Below are 23,792 nucleotides of genomic sequence, written 5' to 3'. Positions count from 1 at the left end.
GTCTCCTAGAGTGGCAATTTGGGAAAACCGCTGGAGCAGGGAAGCTTCTCCCACAAGTATTCCCCTAAGGGTAGACATCAGATTTCATATTCTCTGTTACCGGAATGGGTTTTGGTCTGATTTTCTTTTCCTGACCCTGCCCTCTGCGAGTTTTATGGCTGTTCTGCCTGTCCACAGTGATCTCATTCTCTCCAGCTGTCTTATTTAAGGTAAATAGAAACTGCTGTCTGACAAAACCTAGTTTTGACAGGTAGGTCTTTCTGAGTAGTATTAATAAGTAATTAAAGTTAATTTAAACAAAATTGGCATCAATTTAGCCTTATTTCCTACTTCCTGTGTGACCTAAATGAGGAATCCCAGATGGCCCCAGAACCACTCCTGGCAGAATTTCTGCAGAGCTGAATTTGAGAAAGACAGGAGATGGGCTGGCAATGATTTTACTCTGCTAGAGTGCCTTTGCAGAAAGCCTTCAGCCTTCCAGCCTTCAGCAGGCATTGTGTGACAGGCTGACCACAGGAAAGGTGAGGAAAAGCTGAGAGCCACAGGTCTTACTTATTTTAGTGCCTCTCTGGTTGGTCAAAATACCATATGTCTTTGCAGCACACCTCACTCTTTTGCCTTTTGACAAGAAAACTTTTTATGGGGCAAGAGAGGTGGCAGCCAACAAAAACACATTGTGGAAAAAAAATATATATATATTTACATGAATGGTTAAATACTGCTACTAGGAAAGTTGGAGACCCTGACACAAGAAAGCAGGCAAGAAGATTTCATGACTGCAGCAGTAGGAGAATATGCTTTTCTGCTTAGAAACATTTAGGAGCTAAATTCTATCTTTGTGGATTTTTTTTTTCCTGTCATCTTCTTCTCCATCTTTCATTACATATGCACATAGTTTTATAGTTTTATTTGGTAAAAGGAATCTGAAGAGAAGGTGTGTTCAGATAAGTAGAAGAAAAATATTTCTGCAGAGTAGGGTTTGCACCAATACTAGTACACACAAGCACTGAGCTCCACTTCAGAGCAAACCTGAGATAGGCGCAGATTCAAGCCTTTAACAATTAAATGGTCAGGAGTGGCTGAAATAATGTTTTAGGTTCCAGGTGGTGTACTGTGAACACGCAAAAGCACAGATACGTTTTTTTTGGAACTGGCAGCTTGTCTGGGAGGCACACTGTGAGCAGAAGCATGGTTCTGGTTGATGCAATCTGCTCTGCATTCAAGGCAAACAATTCATAGTTCAGTGTTCACCTGTCCCCTGTTCGAGGAATGACAGGAATAAATGGAGAAGTTCCAATGGAGCCTCAACAGGGCTCTTTTCAAAACTTACAATTTTAATTATATTTTAGTGTATCATTCAGCGGGTGCCAGAATAATAGCCACTTTGAATCTTTGAAATAATTTCTCAGCCTTCAATTTGTGCTGCTTTCATTTGGATGCTCAGAAAGATGATAATTCTGATGATTTGTCAGGTTGGCTAAACCTGACATTGGCAATACATTCTGCTTCTTTACTCTGGGCTGTAGGAGGGTATTTTCAGAGGTGATCTGGCTGCTTCTCTTGCAGATAATCCCAGGCCTGCAATGCACAAGACAACCTATAGATTGATTCTACATTAGGGAATGTGATGGAATGAAATTCCTTTCTATTTAAAGAAAGCTAAACAGCAACTCCCTCTAGAATGGAAGAGCACCATGATCACCGGCAGGAGTCACAAGTAGCCCAGCAGCAGTCTCGTTTTGTGAATGGCTGTTCATAAAATCACAAGCAGGATTAAGATTGTGGCCAAAATTGGATGCAGCCTGAGAATTACATGTTGACAAGCCTGGGTCACTGTTTTTCTGCTGTTCCTTCTTCCTCTGGCCATCCAGAGGATATATACAGTTAAGAAGGCTGCAGCCAAAATCACTTTCAGAATGAAGCATAGAAATGACAGAAACTTCAACCTAATATTGTTCTTGGGTAAGCTGTGCAGACAGATTCTGCCCCAGGGTACTTAAGTGAGGAAGCAAAGTTGGTAGGCACTGAGCACGCATCTCCAGCACACTCCTAGTAAATTGCCAGGTAAAAGCAATCATGTTGTCATAGCACAGAAAAAGGACAGATACAAGTACTCTTGTATAATCGTATGCATAGTGTTGCCTCTCAGATGTATACATTTTGTTAAAGTGTAGCCTGATAGCCAGAAGGAACTAAGGAAAACCTTATAGCCTCTGTATGGGATTCTGGCAGGCAGCTACCTAGCAAATTATCACCTCCACAAAACCCTTACTTGCAGGAAAGTCTTATTAACATGACTCTCATGTTGTGCTTACATCTCCTCCTAGAATGTAGAACCCTGCTGGAATAAAGCCAGCAAAACTCAGGATGGCTCAGCTGCAATGCTCCCCACAGATAGTGGGGAGTATTAACCTTAATTCTTTCATTTTGAGCTCCCAGAGTGGGATTTGTACACCTGAAGCAAAGAAGGGGAAAAAAGGGGCTGGAGGGTAATACTGTTTTGGCTGCACTGCTTGGAAAGACTAAAAATTTGTATTAACCACTAAGTGGTTTCCATCCAGATAGATTTGATACAAATTATAAAGATATACATCACTTGCAGAAAACATTTTCATATCATTTCTGTTACATATATTCTCAGCTTCAAGATGTTGCCTCTTCACATTTGCCACTAAATATCTATTTTTTTTTTTCAAAATTCCTGTGTATCCAGAGCTGTACTAGCACTGCATTAGCCCTGTCTCAAGATATACGCCTCTTTCAAAAGCTCGGAGGGTCAGTACATATTCCATTCTCTTCATTTCAAGACAGAGACACGTGACTGTCTTCAGCTCAGTCCCCTTTTGTCCTGCATTCTCTTTTGCTCTGCCAGCTCTGTATGGAAATGACTCAAAGTCTCTAAGTCTGCCAGCTTGCTCCAACCTGGACTGGTGCTCAGAAACAGCAGCATTCATTTCCAGGTCTTTGGTAAAAGCATTGAAAAACGAATACAACATTTCCAGTCATGTGGCCTTCATCTCTTTTCAAGATCCTTTTGAAGTTGTTAGTTCATGAGGTTCAAGAAACAGGTCCCAAGGCTATATATCACTTAATCATATCCCTCTGGCTGGAGTTTTGTTTTTGCCAGATGGAGTGTGTGTACCTAAGTGGAACACAGCTCGATGGAGTTGTTGGATCTAGCCTCCAAGGTCAGTGCCATCTGAAGGATTTCAGGCTGCCAGATAACATAAAAGCCATGGTTTCTGCTTCTCAAAATAGAGTCCATGATAGTCATTTCGAAACTGTAGCGCATGCAAGAAACTAGGAACTATTATCAATGTTTCTAGTTTGTCAACTGAAGGCAAAGTGTTTTAATCCCACCCACCTAAATAGCACATTGATACTGTTAGCCCCTTGGGAAGCTTTTCAAGATAAAATCTGTAAGTGAACCCAATCCTTCAGAGAGGAACATTAAGGCATCCCTGTAGATTATTAATTTAATTACTGCCATCACTGTGGTCAGTTTGATAGTGCTTGTCACAGGAGGAGCATCAGACACCCTGCATAGCATTGCAGCGGCAGTATGCAAAAGCACACTTAGCAGCAACCTATCTAGCAGGGGACTAACCATCTGAATGATGAAAAATCTATTGCTAAATATTTACTGAGACATGGGGGCTTCTCAAATCACTATATAAAGACAGTGTGAAGTATTAGTATTGCCACAGGCTGTACACATTACCTGGTTTGAAGGTTTCACCTCCCTAGAGAACTACTCTGGCTTTCCAAGTCAAAGAGTAGAAATCACTTGCTCACAAAACAAAATATGATCTTAAAATTGTACCATGCTTGAAGCAGCTACTAAAGCCAGAGAAAACATTATGATTCAATTTCCAAAGGAAAACAAAGGTAAGATAAAGGCTGAAGAAAATCCCCTCTAAATCACAGAAACCCAAGAAAAATCATTTACTGCTTTGGGCAAAATCTCAATTGCAGCCTCTTTCGCTTGTTGGTATCTTGTACATGCTTTTCCAGATTAGGGTCAGAGGATGAAGATTCCCACTGTTTCAATAAGAGCAGGCCACTTAATCGTGCTCTTCATATCTTCCTTCTGCTGCTCATTAGCATCCTGGCTTGCTGCATGTCAAAATGCATTTGCTCTGTTGAGTTATTACAAATGTTTCTCCACTTTCTAGGATTTAGATGGAAAATGTTGCAATGTTTATGCTGTTGGAAAAGAAAGTAAAGACTTCCCCCCTCCCCCCCCTCCCCCCCCCAAAAAGGGGTTAGGTAATGGGGGAGGAGGGGAGCATGTGATGAATTAGATAGCTCTCCAACATAATTCTAATGTTTTGTTCCCCCTATGCTCTAAGACTATAATTGTGACATCTGATGGTGCAGCTGAATATAAGCTTCCATAAACAAGCCCTGTACATTTGAACACAACTGCACGTAGGCTATCCACACACTTTTTCCACTCTGGCTGTTCCTTCCTGCAGGCAATTGGGGAAGATATTTTGGCCACAGCTCCACTGTAGATTACTCCACATTTTAGTCTGATTGGAGTGAGGAAAAAACTACTGGTTAAATGTTCATGATTTTCAGCCAGCAATTCCTCTCCTTTAAAAGGAATCATCACTCCCAGGCTGACCTCCAAGGCAGAGCTCTGCTTGCAAGAGTGTATACCCTTTGACAGTGAATTTACTAAAGTGATTGAGTTTTTATTGGCTCTGATTACTTTTAATCCAGTGCAAACAGAGAATACTAGGCCAGGATTTGCTTTACTATCACAATTTATATCATTTACTATTTCTTTTTGTCCCAGAGAAAGCTAGCCTTTTTCCCAAGGAATTTCTCTGAAGCAAGTCACAGAAGACAGCTGTTGCCCAAGCACTTACAGGAAAGATAGATTTACATTTTATTTGGATTTTTAGGAAAACTCTCCTGTCACACCATACATCTCTATGACTAAATTAGGTCGTTCCTTTCCTTTTTGCCTCTTTGCATTGCAGAAGAGAACAGTAGTGATCTATCAGTCTGTCATCATGCAAGAAGGTTGATTCTGAGTTTGTCCATTCACTTTAAACTCCACACAGACTTCAGTCTGTGATTCCCATCAGCTTGGGGCTCCATAAACAAGACATGACTGGGCAGAGAAAGGCTTTGATATTTCAGCAAGTAAACATGTAAAAACACCTCATTTAGATGATGAGTGGTTGATAGCAAGGAAGAGCAACTCTCTGTGATATGGTCTCCTCCTAGCCCACTGAAAAATATTTGGCAGTCAGCAAAGATTCAGAAAACAGTTATCAGCAAGGGTTTGCTCCTCCACATATATTGTGCCTGAGATGGCTGCCCATGACAGGTCACTGGGAGACAGCATTCATCACTGTTCAAAGCACTACAGCCATGCTGCACAGCACCATTGTCCTCTTCAGGTGCCCCAAGTCTTCCCCTGGCAGCTATGCTATAGGGAATCCTGTGCCTTTTAATATTAACAGAGGATGCAAATACTGCTTTCACATAGTTGATTCCTTTAAATGTCTTCAATAGATTATAAATGCATGGAATAAATTTTTAATTTTGCACTAAATGTCATCCAGGAATCACATACACTCACTTCGAAGTTCCCTTTTGCACTGCCAAAAGCTTAGTTATTAGCAAAGGACTAATGGAACTCAGCTTAGTTCCTGCTCTACAGGCACATGGATCTCCAAGAGAGAGGCCACTGTCTAACTACATCTGCTGAAATCATTAATTCAAGTGTCATTATTTAGAGAATTCCCTGACACATGGAAATAGTAAAAATCTAAGATGTGGGGCTAAAAGGAGTGTAACACTTTCATAATTCTATTTGCTTGCTTTTATTATTATTTTTTTGGTTTTTGTTTGTTTGTTTGTTTGTTTGGGGGGGAATCATAGTTCTTATATTCTGATGCAAGAAGAGGTATTTGATTACCTGAAAGTCATTCACATACCTTCATACCATAGCCAAGAAGATGAGTTATGTTAACTCATTTTGGCCCTTAGCTGACTAAACTGTTGATGCCATGCTGACAGCCTGTCAGCAGTCACCAGCTATTAGAGGCATGTTGTGGGAAGACATCTGCAAATAGCTTATCAGTACAGCCTTACCCCAGCAGCAAAAAGGACACACAGCATCAGTTCTCATGGCCTGACCAGCATGAATATGCCATGTTCTTCCTCCTGGATGAAGAGAGAGCACTTTAATTGGTATGAATGGCAGGTGGGTAGCTCAGGTGGAGAGGAATGTAATTGCCTCAAGGAAAGGATGAAGGTCCAGGAACTGTGACAATTCTCTACATATCTGTAATCAAGTAGCACCAAAGCATGTCTCCAAGGAGAGCGCTCTCTTGCTCTCTTAAGCGTCCCAAGCTGCAGCTTGATTAATATGTAATTCCAAGCTCTCTTACTTTTAGCAACATTCTCCTGTTTCTTATCCACTGACAGCAGGTATATTGAATTTTTAAATGGTCAGATACTAATCTTAAATTTATATTAACTTAAAATCCCCAACTGCGCCTAACAGAAATATTGGTGTGTCTGGGTCTGAGCTGAGGCTAGGTGTACTCTGGGCTGAGCAGTTAATTGCCTTTGACTTTGCTGAGCTCAGTAGTATTTTGAGGTCAAACATATTTCATTAATGTTTACACCTCATTACCTCTTTAAAAAGATAAAAACTCAAGTTTTAGTGCTTATTTCTGTTTGCAAATTCATTTTCAGTTTATCTGACGGTGAAAGCATTTGCTGAATTTCACTACGTAATTACTGAATTGCTAACTCCAAGGAAAAAACTATTTGCTGTAAAGATTTCATATTTGTAGCTTAAGAGGTGCTGATTAGTTCATGTTTTACTTCAGTACTTCTTGGTAGTATCAAATCATACATAACCACTGATGAATTTCATAATTTATTTTTCATAAATTTAATATGCACTTTTGCATAAACTGCTTCTGCAATTTAAGGCCATAAATTGAGCACAGACAGCGAACATAAAGTGAGTTGATTTATTCAACAGAGATTTTACCTTCCTGTCTCTTGCTCTTTTCTCTACCATGGAAATAACTATTCGCTCTTTCCTTCTTTGCTTTTTTTTTTTTTTTTTTCCCCCCAACAGGAAAATATGTGCTGAACACACAGGTAAGCTCTTGTTCATTTCAATAGCTGGCTTTATTGCTTGGTGCATTTTAATGTTAGCTCACCACCTCTCATGGCCTTTCCAAAGTTTGTTCAGTGGAAGGAGAGGACAGGGCACAGTGAGCCCTTGTCTGTGTTGAACGACTTTGCTTGTATTTCTTTTCTACCCAGCCTGGCAACAAGCAGGATACAGACACAAAATGCCAGCAAGGTTAGCCTCAGTCCATTGAATGGCCTACATTTTCCAGGAGCCACACATTCTGCTTCCTGAAAAATGAGAAATTTGCTGAAACAGTAAAGCCTTTTGCTCCATTGTACAGCCATACTCAATGGCATTTTAAAAAGAAAAAAAAATACTGAAGTCACTGTTGTGCATCAGTTAAAAAGCAGGACTGCCTGCAGTAATGGAAGACAACAGGATTTAGCTGCTAAGGTCTAGGCTTCTGGCACACATACACAGCACCTTTATAATTAGGATTCATTTTGCCAAAGCTCCCTGGGTGAGGCATTGCTCTGTCTTATACCACGTGACTGGAAAGCCACAGCAAAACCTGGAGACAGCACTCGAGCTGATCAATTGGCTGGGAAAGATCACTAACAAAATGTAAAGGGTGTGGAACTGAGCTCCTCAGTAGCGCACAGAACAGCTCAGGTATGAGATGGGCTGCAGTGAAACAGAAAGCATAGAATCATAGAATCATTAAGGTTGGAAAAGACCTCTAAGATCATTTAGATCAACCCTCCATCTATCACCAGTACTGCCCACTAACCCTCAGTGCCACATCTACCCTCCTCTTGAACACCACCTGGGGTGGTGACTACGTATCTTCCCTGGGGAACCTGTTCCAGTGCCTGGCCACTATTTTGGAGAAGTTTTTCCTAATAACCAAGCTGAAACTCTCCTGGTGCAACTTGAAACCATCCCCTCTCATCCTATCAAAGCCACATTCATGCAAGTCCAGTTACTTTGGGAGGATGTGCTAATGCCAGCTGTGCCACACAGTTCCAGCATTCAGATGGAACTTAACAGTTACACAAAAGGGACTGTACTTTAGAGCAGGGTATCAGCTACAAAACATCATCAGAATGGCATCTGGGGCACACATAGCACAGCCCCATGTTACAGCTTCATGTACTATGTACCTCCCATCCAGCACGCCTGCCCCTGCTAGCTGCTCACCTCAGCAGGGCCTGATTGCTCCTCAATAAACAGTAATCAGTGGAGAAATATTGACTTCCTCATCTGCTTCCAGCTGCTCTGGTTCAATAACTAGGTCAGCTAAAGGTTAAACCAGCAGAAACACTAGCAGCAAGCTTAAATACCAACAAATAAACTAAAAAGAAAACAGTCATTGGCCTGTCTTTCCTCTCTCTTGTCCACTTTCCCAAGTGTTCATGGCCCTGGGGCTGCTCAGCCTCTGTCATGGCCATGCCTTGTGTCTAAGGCCCAAACTCACCTCAAAGGTAAGTCGATGCCATTATACCAGCAACAAAACCAGCCTGACTCCTTTGATGCACGCTGCTGTGATGCATTCAGAACTTCTTGCAAAGCTATGAATTATGTCAGAAATCACAGCCCAAACCCAAATTCTTGCATGTGCTATAAGCCTGGTACAACTTTAAAGGCATTACACAGTTTCTGGCAGTGTGTTCTCACATACTTGCACGTGCATTTTTTATTTTCCTTGTGGCACATCATTCCAATTGCAGCTGAAGACGTTTAAGCTTTGATGGGAAATATCTCGCTTTGCACACACATGCAGGGAATACATACTTCAGAGATAGTGTAATCTGCAGTTCTTCCAGAGAAAACCGGAGGGAAGCTCACTGTGCCGGCCTTAGGCTTGCAGCTGCCATTTCCACGCCGGCACTGCCACCTACTGAACGCTGGGCTGCTTGTATCAGCGCTAGCGGGAAAACAATGGAAACAAACCTACCCCAAGTAGCGGGTCGAATGTCTTTGTAGAACACAGGGTAATGTTTCTCAGGGACAAAATCTGTAAGGTGTCTTTTTTAACTTGCAGATGACACTCAGGATTCCTCAAAATGATCACAGAAACAAGGTTGGGAAAAGTCCTGAGAAAAATAAATAAGTATCAAGATGCCTTACATTTTATGTTTTATATAAAGGTGGAGGTTTGGGGGTTTCTTCCCTTCTTTTCCTTGCCTTCTATCCAGAACCAAATGCATAGAGATGACCAATCCACTGACCCAGAGATTCTCCAGTGTTTGTGCGTGCTGGGGAGGTAGGAGGCCCCTGGGAGGCAGCTTTGCTTTGTGTTACTGCAATATTGCTGTCAGCAAACAACAGAAGAAAAGAGAGGATGATAAAAAGGAGAGAGCATAAAGAATGACGTAACATACCTTTCCAAAAGGAGCCTTACACCAAATGGCCCAACAGAAGCTTTAGGTCTCAGCCTACTTGTTTTTAACTTCTCTACAATGCAACAACATTTAGTCAGCAGAAGACGTACAAGTGGCATGAAGGTTCAGAAGCAACTTTTTGAGGTCTTGGTCTAGGTTCTAAACTGTTGCTCAGTTTAGGAGGGGGACTGTAAAAAAGGCATAACGTGGAACAGCACATCCAAATCCTAGAGTGATCCAACCGGGTCCATAGACACAGCATATATAGGCATGTGTCATGAAAGCTTGAAGAGAGCTTACACAGCCATGATGCAAGACAACACCTCTCTCTGCTGGCTAGGTTTGTTGCTGCACCCCAGAAGGGCAGCAGATTTTGGTTTTGTTTATTGCTTATGTTTATTTTTTAATCTTTCTTACCTCCTGTCTCACTAATTCCAACATCAGGTTCCATTACATGATTGCTTTTTGACTGAATTGGCTTCTTCATCTCACGGTCTAGTTTTCTCTCTGCGCAGCAGGTCTCTCTTTCCTTGCCCTGGCTGCACAAGCTCTCCTTCCTGTGAGTCCTCACAGGAAACTTCTTCCTCAGCATCTTCCAATCACCATTCACATTTATCAATTCCTATGTGTTCTGTCACACAGCATTAGCATTCTTATTCATGCAATGCCCATTAGTAGTCAAATATTTATGCCATGATGTTTTATAATACGTTTCCTTGAACAAAGATTTTCTTTATCAACCCAGCATTCCCAATAAGCTATACCTGAAATACAGTAAATGATCTAGATTTCTTCAGAAGAGATGGGAAAACCAACTGCTTTTCTCTTTCCTGAAAAACTTTTATTGTTCAGTCTCTGCTCCCATTCTCAGTTTTTCAGCATTGAGAAAAGTTATTCTCGCTAGTAAAACCAAGGCGAGGTATGTAAGGCATGTATGGACTGGCTTTGGGTCTACAGAAGCACCTTTATAAAACTCAGCTGAGTTCAAACACCTTTAGAAGACAAGCTGTAACATACTGTACCTTTAAACAGTGGCCCTCCTCTCCTCCAGTTTGCAAAATTCTCTTTGATCAAGTAGCAAAACCCCAATTTTGTTTTAAGGCTTTGGAAGGGGTAGATGATTTTCCTTCTCTCTTTCTTACGATTTCATTTTCTGAGAAACCCAAACTATCTACACATTATTTTACTGAGAAACATCATATAAATTATGTTTTTCTCTGACATATAGACCCTAGGGTTTCATTAAGTGACTGCGACTTCTGAACAGCTGGAGATGAAAAACTTACAGGGATGATACAGATGGAAAGGTCATTAACAGAACACAAGAAATCCATCTGCAAATCTCCCTTTGTAAAGGTTTTATGTAACAGTTTTCTCTAACCTAGATGGAATTGAATAACATGCAGTGTGCTGAAAAACTTCTCATGTTTTCCAAAGCCTGGAATATGGATAGGGGATAAATCATTGTCTTGTTTACAGTCTGATAGATGAAAGTGGGAATTTCTAGAGCCTGTTTTTTTTTAATCAAGTATGGATGCTACTGTGGGTTCTTCGAAATACAGACAAACTGCTTTAAGAATGATCTATTCTGCATTTAGCACAGTCAATTTCAAAAATGCACAAACACACTTGTCTCTTGAAGTTCTTGAAAAAATAAATGAATAAGCATTCCACAATTAAATATCATTAGGAAACAGTAATAGATTATGACAGTGGTAGCACACTGTTTGGTGAACAAGAGAGTTATCCTTTGGTAGCTTTAGCTATGAATTCTCAAGTAATATTTTCATCCTCACAGTAAACTACTGTGAAGCATCTTGCAAGGCAAAAGAGCTGTGGAACCAGCACCATAACTACCCAGTTAGCCATCTGATGGAAAGTTCCTAGTCCAGTGGTCCCTGTGTGCTTTAATGAATCAAGACTGTAGTTCTTTCCTGTTATTACACCAGTTCTGGCAAATCTGTGAGGCTCAGCCAGGGTTTCTTTCTTACAATAAATATTTTCCCTATATAGTTTGATCTGAGAGACAGATGTGATTGTTTTTGTCTAATTTTGCATGCACATTGGACTGAGGGTCTTTTCAGGCCTTACACTGAACATCTAAGCAAAGCAATACACACAAGATTTTGAGTTACACAGAGGAATGAATATAGGCTCCCAGTTAAGTTCTGTTAGCCCAATGTTCCTAATACCTTGCTTATATTTGCATTCACTCTTAAAGTGGTCCCATGATATAAAATTGATGACAAGATGCTTTTCAGACAGTACTAGAAACAAATGCCAGTGGCTACTTCCTTTTAATAGTCTCCTCTAACTTCTAACTTCACTAGATTATTATAATTTTTACAGCGAATTTTGATAGTTCTGTTTCTTTAGGTTACTTATCTTTGAATGTATTTACTTGGTAAGTTGGAAACAACAGAATATCAACATCAAGCCAAAACTACCAAAGAAGATACATAGGAAACGATCAGAACTTCTTTATTAGGCTGACTGCTTATATTATTATTGAACAAAGAAATAGATCTCTTTTTTTAAGAATTAAGTTTTTAATACAACAATTCCAAATTTATTGGAAAAAAGGCTGCTATATATTTCTATACATTATTGTTCTGTACAGACAAAAGGTGCTTATTTGAATACAACAGTGTCATTAGATTACAAAACCAGAAGCTAGACAATAAAGCCTTTAGTTTATAGAAATATAATTACAAGAGTAAGAGGTCCACTTCTTCCACTTCTCACATTCTCACTGGAGCTCTGTAATCCACTGGGAAGTGGGTGGTTTATTTTCTTCCTTCTAAATACAAAGTTCTAGATTTCACTGCCACACTCCCGCTCGCTGTTGGCTGTCACCAATACTCTCAAAAAACATGAAATCCTAGGAAGGAAATAAAAAGCAAAAAAAGGAAACAAAAAATCCTTTTAAAATCTAGATCTTGGTTGATGGTTCTTTTGCAAGGTATTCAAAGCAATTCCCCCCAGAAACTTTATGTGATGAGAAGCAGCTGGAAGTACCTCTCTCCAACCTAATCCCTGAGTCTCTTGTAGAGAAACAAGGCATTCACAAAAAGAGAAAAAAGTGGTGGAAGACTGGGATGTTTAACTTTATCATTATCAGAAGGCATGCTTCCTTTACTTAGGATTTCCATCCTAACTTCCTTTAGCCTGACTCAAGTCCCTTCAATTTTACCTCAAACTGGATTCTACCATAAAGGTCACTATCTTTACTTTACATATGGGAGACCCGTATTCTGTGCCTGAAGTCCTTGCTTCTTCATATTCCCTACTCTTCACCTACATCCTTGCACCTAAAAACACACAGTTAAGGAAAACTTTGTCCATATGCAGGGCAATAAAAGCTGGCAAGAACTTTCCAAACTCAGATGCTGCATAAGCCTGTTTCCTCCCTTTCTGGAGCCTGACCAACACAGGAAGAGTGCACTTTTGAAGCAGTACCTGATGCTGAAGTGCACAGGTTAATTGGAAACACAAGCATGACAGAGTCAGAGTGCTGACAACAATGGCATGAAGTCAGGTGTACTTTGCCCCCCACAGAAGTCTCTGCCCATAGAAATAACTCCTCTGAGAGCATTTAGTCCTACTCATCTTGGTGCTTCATGTATTTCCAAGAAGAAGGATCAGGAGGAGCTGGATGCAGCACCTATCTGTCCAGTCCACCACCTCAGTCAGCTGTTCTGGCATTGGTTGGGCCTCCTGGCTAATGCTGTTCTGTACGTTTCTGTCTCACCACCCACATAAACATGCTTGCCTCTGCTTATGAGTCTGTAGAGTTGTCTTTTACAGGGTTTGTTAATCTGATTGTGAAAGGTTCTTAATATATTCAGCACTTCATGTAGCCTCGAATAAGCTTAATATCCAAAATATTCCCTCCACGGTCAGCTTTACACGCAAGAAATCCAGCAAAAGCTCTCAAACACTTTGAGAAGCCTATAATCAAAACCTTCATCAGCAAAATTTAAACACTGAGATGAAGTCAGTTCATATTCAAATATCAGTAAGCTACAGACTTACGATAAGGAAGCAAGCGCCGAGCATGACAGCTTTCATTTTTACATCAAGGTCCATTGGAAATGAGATTCCAAAGTTATCAGTATCTGTAAATGCTTCTTTCAAAAACCCAGACCACTGCTTAGAAATCCTCCCAATATTAGAAGCCTCATCCAAAGTCTTCACCTGTTTTAACAGAAAATTAAAAAAGAAGTTGTTCAAGAATCCCCAAATTCTTTTCATAATAGATCCATTTGAAAGCTTTAAATTGTGTTATTAAATTAATGCAGTCACTGAATGCAACTATTGGTACTGAAAGACAAACCAGACCATCAGAAAGTCAGAGTGAAGTAACACAGGCATCAACTTAATTCTACATCTGACTGGAATTCAATGTTTTAATGGTATTGGAAGTCAGCTACTGCATGCAAACATGCACGCAAGCATGTACACACACACTGTGTTGGGAGTGTTGTCTTTTAGCCAACAGAGTGAATTAGTACATCCTGCCACGCACCAGGAACAGCTCAAGGGAAAAGCAAACATTCTCTTGTTCCAAAAGAGAGGTTAGCCCTTTCTTAACATTGTTTCCTAAAGTTACACAGTGTTCATAGTTCTATGAAAGCGAAATCTCCCAAAATAAAATCAGACTAAACTTGCTTCAGCAATTTACAACATCATTTTAAACAAAGTTTAATCAGTTTATCTACTAGTTAATTTGTATGAAAATGCTAATGCATTAACCAGTACTGTTTTTAAATAAAAGCTGTAATTCTTTGGTCATTCCAGTGTGTATTTTAGGTCCAAATTATGACTTACTTGGTTAGTGAATTACTATTAAATGATTGGATGAGTGGTTGTGGAAAATCATCTTAATAAACAGCTAATACAACTGATAATAACTTTTTTTTTCCTGTTTGGGAGTAACACCATGGATTAAAAAAGATTTTGCTTCCAAATTTCCATTAAGAGATTTGCATGCAATCACAAGGAATCAGGTCTCAGATGAGTGTCTTTCATATGTGATTTCTGGAAGTTTGCCAGGCTTTTCCAGAATGATCTACCTACCTAGAGAACTGACTTGACTATATTAGCATTAAAAGATTACGTTCTAATTATTTTGTATATACCACAGTATAATTGTAATAAGAGAAGCAACAGACTACTATCAAAATACCGTTTGAAAGGAGATATATACAAGCAATTCTTAGCATTACATACCTCAAAATTAACATCCTCACAACAGCTGCAGACGACACAAGGGCCACTAATTTTCAGTACATCCATTCTTTTCTCATCCTGAACAGTAAACTTGGGCAAGCAGGGATGCCAATTCTGGACAACATAACCTACCGGTGTTCCTGGAGGTGCCTGAATTTCTATCTTCAGAGGAAAAAGAAAATCCCCACGTGAAGCAGTTTTTTATGCTTGAAGATATTCATTAGACAAAAAACAACACAGTAATATGCAAACTGAACACAACTTATTCTTCCATAACAACCCAGCTTTCCAATGAAGCCGCACTAGGTTTTCTGCAAACAACTTCAGAAAGCCGAACACATATTCCAAAACCAATACGCAACTTCAACCTTCACTGAAATCAACAGCATACTCCTGAGCTACAGGACATATAAGCTATGGGTCTAAACTGCAAAGATCAATGTATGTGAAGGAAAGATTCTAAGCATCCTGGAAGTCAAGGCCTCATAGGGTGCAGCTACTACACATCTGTCAGTAAGAGCTCTGAGAAGGCTCAGATTTGAGACTCCGTCCATAATCATCACCTGAGATTCATTAATATTAAAGAAGATCTTATCCCTCATAGTGAGAAGTGACTCACCTCCTGTAAGCAGCAGGGGAAAAAACATGACGAACACCTGAGGGGTCTCTCCAGCCTTATCACCTCATGACCCAGATTGTCCATAATCTTCATAGTGAAAGGTCGTGCTGGCCCACAGCAGTTCCTTGTGCAGCAATCAGTGTCCTCTGCTGCAAAGTACACCCTTTGTCCCAATGAATTCTTGATTTCATATTTGTTGTTTGATTCCAATCCAATAAAAACTGAAAAAAGTAACAGAACTGTTAGTTCCTGAGGTGCATCTGCATGAACAACAAATAATAAAAGTACCAAGCTAACCCTAATCTACTGCTTGGAAAAGCCTCATTTGGAGACCATCAGAGGCAGCTCTGATAGAGGGAGCAGTGGGAAAGGGCCCTCAAGCAGAGCAGCCCAACAGAAGTTCAAAAAGGACAAGCACTACGAACTTGGTGATATTGAAAGAGTATGGAGACGTCCATCAGTTCCCCTCCCTCCAGTCTTGGGTGCCTGCTGCAAGAGCAAGCATTACCATTCCTAGCCACACAGCAGGAAGGAATGGTGAACAGCAGAAGGAATGGTGAAGCAGAAAAGGGCACAGTTAAATTCATATTCAGAAAGCCACAAAAAGGCCACACAATCAGGATTCATAGCTAAACAAATATAGGATGTCAAGAGTCAATCATATAAGCCAATCTGCTATAAAAACATTTCACTTACTCTCAAGAAGTTCAATTTGCTGATGAATTAGTATCTGGTCAATCTGTTCATGGTTGAAAAATAAAACAGAATAAATAGTTAGCAAGTTGTAACTAGGATATACCAGTTTTAAGAAACATTGTTTCATTTCAGAATACAGTGTTAATGTCAATACATTGTTCAGAGATTGATATCTATCAGTAAAGCTGCAGACATGACTCATGTCTCTCTCTCATTTTAGCAGAACAGTGTTACAAGCACCAGAGCAGATGATGGAAGCTGTACCAGACTGGTCTGGCTACAGGCATGCAGGTCTAACGTACTGCTTTCACAACTTGGTGTGACTCCGTAACACTACAGAGTCTGAAATCCCCATGTCAGATGCCTGTCTCAGGAGTCTGCACAGAGAAAAGCAGGAACCATTAGGAGGAAATTCAAAAATTTTAAAGCAGAACCTCAGCTGCTCAGTCCTGAGTGAAACTAAGGAAACACCAAGTTTGGTATTGGTTTATTTTCTGAGAAATATGCACATCCATAAGCATCAGCATAAGGCCTTTGTATTTACTCCAGTGATGACATAAACTACACTTTTAGAGTCAAAGGGTGTTTCCTGTGATATATACTGCAACACGGGAGCAATTTTCATTTTGCTGCGAACATTTTCTAAGTTTGTTACATTTGATTAGAGACACTGAGAAAGCATCATGTAAGAAAGCAAGCTCATATATTGTGCTACAGGTGCTTGTATACGTATACATACAAATGTAATGCATCTTGACAAATTGCATTACGTCTCCCAAACAGTAGCTTCAGAAATGGGAAAGATATGCAATTGCTCTGTGCCCACTGTCCTTTAGCATCACACTCAGGAGTGGGTATCCCTCAAAGTGCTCTGGCCGTAACAGGCACTTCCACACTCACATGTGCATCACTCATCAAGAGGCCTCACACAGCAGCCTAAAAGCAGCAACTCATGCAGCTGCAGTAAAGACAGATGTGTTTTCTTGCTTTCTCCCAGGTGCAAGCTGCTTCTCAGGTGACCACATGTTTCCTGGGGAAGGATAAAGGGTGCAGGTACCTGTGTGAGATATTCTAGTCCAGGAGGGCAGTTGGGAATAGGAGGAGGGATGGGCATCCAGATGGTCCCGGGGGGCTGGTTCTGGATGGGTGGAACAGCAGCTCCGGGTGGGTTTCCCATGGGATGTGCCTGGTAAGCATAGGGCCCTGGTGCAGGAGTGCCTGGCGAAGAGACAGGAGAGATGCAGTTAGGGAGCTGAGGTCTTGAAAAAAGAATTGTATCGTGGACCTTCAGAAGAAAAGAACATATAAATTATTTTGAACTACGCAGATTCTCATACCTACAGCGTATTTCAGTTAGGGATATTACAACTGTCATGAAGGAAGTTATGCCGGATTGGGATGCTCTGATCACACCAGACAAAACTAAATGAAATAAACAAATGCGTCTCTCTTGAGCATAGCATTCACTATACTATTCACACGGAGATTAGTTAGAACTGTTCGAAGGACTCCCTCCCGTGCGGCAGCGGGTCGCAGCACCTCCGCAGCAGGGAGTCCTGCGGCGCACCGCCAGGTGGCGCCAGCAGCCCCGTGCCGGGAGAGCTCTGACGTCGTCACCAGCAGCTGCGGAACGGGAAGGGCGAGCTGCCCCCGTTTACCGTTACGGCAGGCTGGTGACAGCTCCAGTCAGATGCACAGTTCTGTATTTTGCTCAGAAGCACGCAGGAGCTTGCAAGGAGAAACCAGCATGAATACTTTAGTAGAAAGTCCGAAGACAAGTGGTTCCAGAGATGTTGCCTCATAGACCTCGTGGTTAACCTTAGCACCAGTGCCTCATTCTGTTATAAAACACACTGGTTCACGTGAAAGGTGACGCTGCGGCCATAAACCATACAGCGCATGCAGGCGCGGCGTACAGCCCCGCAACAGCAGCACCGCTCACCGCAAATAAGGACCCACCCTCCTGCAGAGCTGACGGCTATCAGCGTGTGTTACATGCAGCATTCGGGTAACACAGCCACTCCCTGGCCTTGAGCACAGGGAGCACGTGCTCGTTCCTTGAAGGCTGGTAATCACAGAACTCGGATTTCCTAGCTGAAAGACGCACAAGGTTTAATGTACACACAGCACAGAAACTTAAGCCAAACCCTTTGCACTTCATAAATAATTTATGCCTGGAGCCTGTTAGATACTGTTCAGCTGATCTGGCTCTTCAGAAAGCAGTTTGCTGCTAGAGTGATAAGCTATTTGTGAGTGCTCTGTTCTGAATGGGAAGCAGAAAATGAGATTAAAAAGAGGAAATAAATGGAAGGTACAACCACATGCAAAGTACAGCAGCAGGAAAAGAAACAGAAATAGGATCTATGCAAACGACAGAACTGTGAGAGGAAAACAATCCTTCACTTCTGGATTAGTAGAGAAAAAGAAACTGAAGAACTGAAACAACATTAAAAAAAAAAATCTGATCATCAGCAAGAAGATGCCACACATTAATTGTGTTGCATCAGTAGCACTTCCCTACTAAGCTCACCCCCAGCAACCACTGAGGAACAGCTAGCATTGCAGACTTCCTCCACTGCTGGACTGCTCAGCACACATAAACATGTAACACCGAGAAGGAAAGAGTATGACTTTCCACCAGAACAGATATTAACAGAAACGTTACAGAATTAATACAGAATTGTAAATCGGAGATGGCTGCTTTGATGGAACCTCCTGCTTCCCATGCACACCTCATAACCAAACAGCAGATCTGTAGCCAGGCAACCTACCGTAGAAGTTCCCAGCTGCATACTGCGGGTGGCCATATGGGGCCTGGTTTCCTGGTGCATAGCCAGTATTGGAGAATCCAGGTGGTGGTGCTGGGTTATTTGCTGTAAGAATGCAACATACGCTTTGAGTATTCCTCTCACACATAGGGGAAAAGGTCCCCAACACCGCCTTCTTTTTCAGAGTAGGTGTACAGAAATTAAGCTGCTGTTTCCTGAACAGCAAAATGAGCTTGTATTTTATCTATTGAAAACACGTGTATTAAAGCATGACATAATTCAAAGGGGTTCTGATTCTTAGCATGCTTAAAAAAGGACAGTTACTGCACTGTCATGCGTATCACGAAGAATATCACAGAATAACAGAACTGGGATTCGAACTGTTTAGCTGGAAGCCACACCCAGAGGTCACCTAGCCAAGCCCTGCCAAGCAGGGTCAGCTCACTGTCCATCTGCACCACAGGGACATTTGTTCATTCACATTCACAGGAAGCTTCAATGCAAAGAATTGTCCCAGAACTGACAGGCTGCACTCCCGTACAGAACAGACTGGTCAACTACAACTCCTTCTCCACTACATAAAACTTTTCTCCCAAGTTCTTCTTGCTAGTAATGTGCTAATTTGTCAGCTAACCTGCTGACTTCAGAGTTATGAATTTAGTATCGTTTACCGACATCAGCATGTAAGCAGAAGTAGCCTGTGTTTCAAAATGATTCAAGATTTGAAAACATTGTGTAAATTATTAAATTTTGACATTTGAATCCAAACATTCAGACATCTTTCCTAAAATTATTAGGCAAATTTATATCAGTTTAAACTAACATTGCTTGAATACTTAAGAAAGAATATTATCTTTACTATAACACAAGACAACGCTGGCCTGTTTTACTCACCTTGCATTGCTATGGATCTGCTTGTAACCGTTCTGCAAAACAACATATTTATTTATTGGTTTTTGAATATACAATTTCACAGAAAGGCCACTCACCATTCTCTATTAATTAGCAGTAAAAGATATATGAATGTCTAAATTATATGGAACTGTTGAATTACAAACAGAAGCTAAAATAACTGAATATCTCAGCCACCGGGGCCACCACGAAATAACCCTGCATTGCCTTTGCCTGCTGCACTCCTGCTTTGTGTATCCTGAAACCATGCTCAATTCGTTGGAAAGCACCGGTTATTCAACTGCAATACAGGATGACATTGTGCAACTATCCAAAGTCACTGTGCAATTCATATGAACGAGTATAACAGTAATTTCAGAGCAATTAGTTTAGTTATCCATGCGTCCAACAAAACCTGCTTGGGTAAATCTTGAAGCAGCTGCCACTAATAAATCTCCACGCTATTTCACTTTTCAAGTGGCCCTGCTAGATATTATATATGAAGACAAAAATTGCATATATGATAAGAGGTGGGCTAGCACATGCGAGTGAGCATCCACAGCAGACTGCCAGCAGCAAAAGGGCCAGCTGTTTGCCTTTTTCTATTGTTCTAGGGCTTCCAAAAGGACTTGAATAAGCAAGAGAATGTAGCAAAACCTAGAGATATATTTTGTCTGTTACAGTTCATCCAGCTAGTCAAGTTCAGCAAAGACACAAAACTGGGAATTTAATCTGAAAGCAGTTATTTCCTGTTTCTCATTCTCACAGCAAAAGCTAGTATCATAAGAGGATGCTGAATGGCTGTGGGACAATGTGGCATCCAGCTCACTGCCCAGCTTAACACAACATCCTCTTTGTTTAATAAATTAGTTTTAAAAGTGATCTTCCCTATATCCTTTTTCTTCTTTACTAGCATACTCTCCTAACAGAAATACCATGCTGCTTTATGTATTTTAATTGGATTCCAGTTCAGTATGTGTATAGATTTTAAAAAAAAAAAAAAGTAATCTAAAAAAATGCATCTTCAAAAATAAAAGAAAAAATCTGAAATAATGCATTAAAACTACATAATTAAACCTTGTCCTTGCTGATGATAATCTGGTGTGTCACATTTAATGTATGACCATATTAAAATATGCTGACACAACTTCCAGCTTGTGGGAATACACAAATTCAAGGTGATTTAAGTATTTATGTAAATGGATCTTTTGCAAGTTTCAATATATCAGCTCACACTGTGAGATGTTCTGCATACCTGAACTTCTGAAAGGTACTAAGAATTACAACTGAACCCTTTAGTAAAGGTCAAGCAGAGACAGAACCATAGGATTCATGCAACAAAAAGCCTTTATATTAGCCCAGAGTATTTTCTCTCCCTATAGCCACTCGCACACTCCTCTGTGTGACTGAAGATTCAGAAATACTGAGATGTGCTCTACAGCTAGTAAAGACTTTACAAAATTCACCTCCCATTTCATCAGACACGACACTAGTGTTGACATTATTTCTTTCACTAACGTTATTTCTCTATTGCTTTTATCCAGACTCCTGCCACCTGTGATTCAGCTACCATGTCACAGCACTGCCAGTCACACCTTGCTTTTCATCCATGTGATTTCATCGATTGTGAAATAATGTAAAATTCTGAAGTACCACAGGAACAAGGAACAAAATCTCATTTTTCTCAATTGTGTTACACAATAGATTGTTCAGCCATTCTCATATGCATGGGGAAATTCCCATCTGGTGATGAAAACGTAGCAATGAGCAGACCAGTTGCTTTAAACCTTTCCAACCCAAGTTATGCCAGGATTGTAAGGATCCTTCAGATGCCATGCTGGGTGCCACAAAGCCCCGCTGATGGCACATCCCTGTGGAGAGGACCTGGCTGGGGCTCTGGGCCTGCCCCACACTGGAGCTATTTGGGGTCAGGGCTGGGAATAGGACCATGTGCCCGGAAGACGTCTTCCGTTCTGGTCAAGCACTGCCCTTTCCTGGCTGAGATTCCCATGGGATTTCATAGCTCTGGGCTCACAGGGGATATAAATACCCTCCTCTGGTAGAGGAGAGACCTCTCAGGGTTCAGTTTACTCGGAGAAAAGCAGGAGTGATTTTGCTGGCAGGTTCCAGTAGTGACACTCATGAAATAGTTTCTGGATCACTGGGAAACCTGACATTTCCAGGCAGAGCCAGCCCTGCCACCAAGCAAAGGTGGAAGGGAACAGGCTCTGTGCCTTCAGGAGTGAAAGAGACCAGGCCCAGCAGCCTCACCCATTGCCCATGCCCGGAAGCACTGTGCTGCCCACCTGCCTGCACAGCAGGAGCTCCCAGGCTTCTCCCTCTGCTCTGACATGCTGCATTCAGGGCCTTCCACAGCTTAAACTCTGTCAACCAACAACAACAACACACCCAACCTGTTCTTTATTTTCTCAAATCATTAACAAGTACCACAGAAGTGGCACTGAGGTGCAAGGCGCTGCATTTTTCCCTCTCGGGGAAGTTAGAGCCCAGGCACCTAAGGTCAGCAAAAAGCTTTTGGAAAGGAAATTGTGGAATTATCTGTTCTGAAGGAAGTCAGAACAAAGCAGTTCCAGTTCAGAGAACAGTATGGGAACACTGCCCTGAGACCAACCCCTTTCAATGGGCCACACAATGCCCATGCTGCTTTTCCACCCCTTACTCTTCTCAGAACTGCATTACACAGCCTCAGTTTCTAGATCTTACCCCGATGCACGTCTGAAGCGATGATGCACTGCTTTCAAGACCCTTTAATTCACTTAACTGCTGGGCTTCTGCTTTCTATCTGGAAAGCGGCACTGCTTCCATTCGTGACCACCAGCTCCATCTCCGACCCAGCTGTGCACAATGCTGCCAAGAGCACATTAACACGTGTCCCCAGACACAAACACTATACACAGTGCCACTTACAGACCCAAACAGGCCCTTTCTGAGAAAGCACGTGGTTTAGAAAACAGACTTGAAGAGCCAAATAGCCGTAAGGCAAGCATTAGTTCACCCCAGCTAGCTTTATAGCACCTCTTTCTACCGCTCATTATTTCCGACTGTTCAAACGCTGGATTTTAACCTTGACTGCTTAGACTTTAACTCTGTTTACTTAATTAAACAGGTGGGGGTTTTTTTTGGTGGTTTTTTTTTTTGTTTTTTTGGTTTTTTTTTTGTTTTTTTGGTTTTTTTTGGTCAAAATTAACAAAATAGCTTTTCAAGAAGGAATTTAATGACCTGCAAGTGACACAAAATTATTTCCTGGTGCAGTGACATACCTCCTCCCTTACACAGACCTCCCTGATCCCCAGGGCCCTGCATACAGCCCTGGGGGCATCGTGCAGAGCATCCCGGCTCAGCCCCACCCAGGTACCACCGAGCCCCCAGTGCCACCAGGACCACCACGCATCCTCAGCACTGCCAGAAACGAGATCTCCCCATAAGCCCACCTTCGGAAGGAGTTACTGTGCCACTTCTAACAGCCGGCTATCCTCGAAGAGAGAGATTCTCTTATTTCACCGCACAATCCCCCAGTGAAAAACGTGGCCTTTCTGATCATGAAGCATCCCCGTGACAAAAATACAGATACCTTCAGAAGTACCCGGAGGAAATCCTACGCGGCGAGCACACGCCCCGCCAGCACCTGGAGACCGCTCCGCACTGCCGCAGCGCTCAGCGCGGCTCTTAGCCCAGCGGGGCGGGTGCGGCCGGGAAGCGCCGCCGCCCCCGAGCAAAGCAGAGACCGGCGCGGCCGGGAAGGGGCACGGCCACGGGTGCGCGGAGCCCGGCGTGCGTCACGGCCCCGCCTGCGGCTCCCCCGCGGAGCGGCCTCAGCCCGCCGCTGACCCGAGCTCGGCGCTGGTGGCGGAGCGCGAGGGCGAGCACTAAAAAAGCCCTGAGTATTTCTAGAAGGCCTTGCACGGCTCGAAATTTAAAGTGGTAATGGCTCCCCCGGTATAACTTCTGGAACTGAAGTAACGCAGGTGCTCTTTAAGGAGGTTTGGCTGTTCAGCTGCTTGTTTCAAACGCTATTTGGCAAAACCAGCTGGTTTATGGGAAGCATTGCTCAGGAAGAAAACAAA

The 23,792-nt window shown here is 41.9% G+C and overlaps 1 protein-coding gene across 2 annotated transcripts; it reads right to left on the bottom strand.

Moving 5' to 3' along the window:
- Positions 1–11,966: 11,966 nt before the first annotated feature.
- On the bottom strand, positions 11,967–23,406 carry LOC122161510 (phospholipid scramblase 1-like). Of its 2 annotated transcripts, none has more exons than XM_042821003.1 (9): positions 23,300–23,406; positions 19,711–19,742; positions 18,820–18,921; positions 17,106–17,266; positions 16,049–16,091; positions 15,353–15,573; positions 14,734–14,895; positions 13,537–13,698; positions 11,967–12,382 (listed from the first exon to the last, which is right to left on the bottom strand). In XM_042821003.1, the coding sequence occupies exons 2-9, from the start codon at positions 19,715–19,717 to the stop codon at positions 12,323–12,325; spliced, it is 918 nt and encodes a 305-aa protein (XP_042676937.1). In that variant the 5' UTR covers positions 19,718–19,742; positions 23,300–23,406; the 3' UTR covers positions 11,967–12,322. The 2 variants fall into 2 exon arrangements, with proteins under 2 accessions (XP_042676937.1, XP_042676938.1); XM_042821004.1 differs by lacking the exon at positions 23,300–23,406 and adding an exon at positions 23,160–23,264.
- Between the last annotated feature and the right edge of the window lie 386 nt (positions 23,407–23,792).

This window comes from Centrocercus urophasianus, unplaced genomic scaffold, assembly GCF_019232065.1.
Source record: "Centrocercus urophasianus isolate 14NV4802_14NV808 unplaced genomic scaffold, USGS_Curo_1.0 seq_19, whole genome shotgun sequence".
Taxonomy (NCBI): Eukaryota; Metazoa; Chordata; class Aves; order Galliformes; family Phasianidae; genus Centrocercus; species Centrocercus urophasianus.
Note: the sequence above shows the minus strand (reverse complement) of the source record. Positions and strands in the feature narration are given on the sequence as shown.

Excerpts from the sequence above, each read along its gene's own strand:
- LOC122161510 (XM_042821003.1), bottom strand. Across the intron at positions 17,267-18,819 it reads TGCAGCTGGGAACTTCTACG|GCACTCCTGCACCAGGGCCC; the intron begins GTAGGTTGCCTG and ends TCTCTTCGCCAG. Across the intron at positions 16,092-17,105 it reads GACTAGAATATCTCACACAG|ATTGACCAGATACTAATTCA; the intron begins GTACCTGCACCC and ends AACCATGAACAG.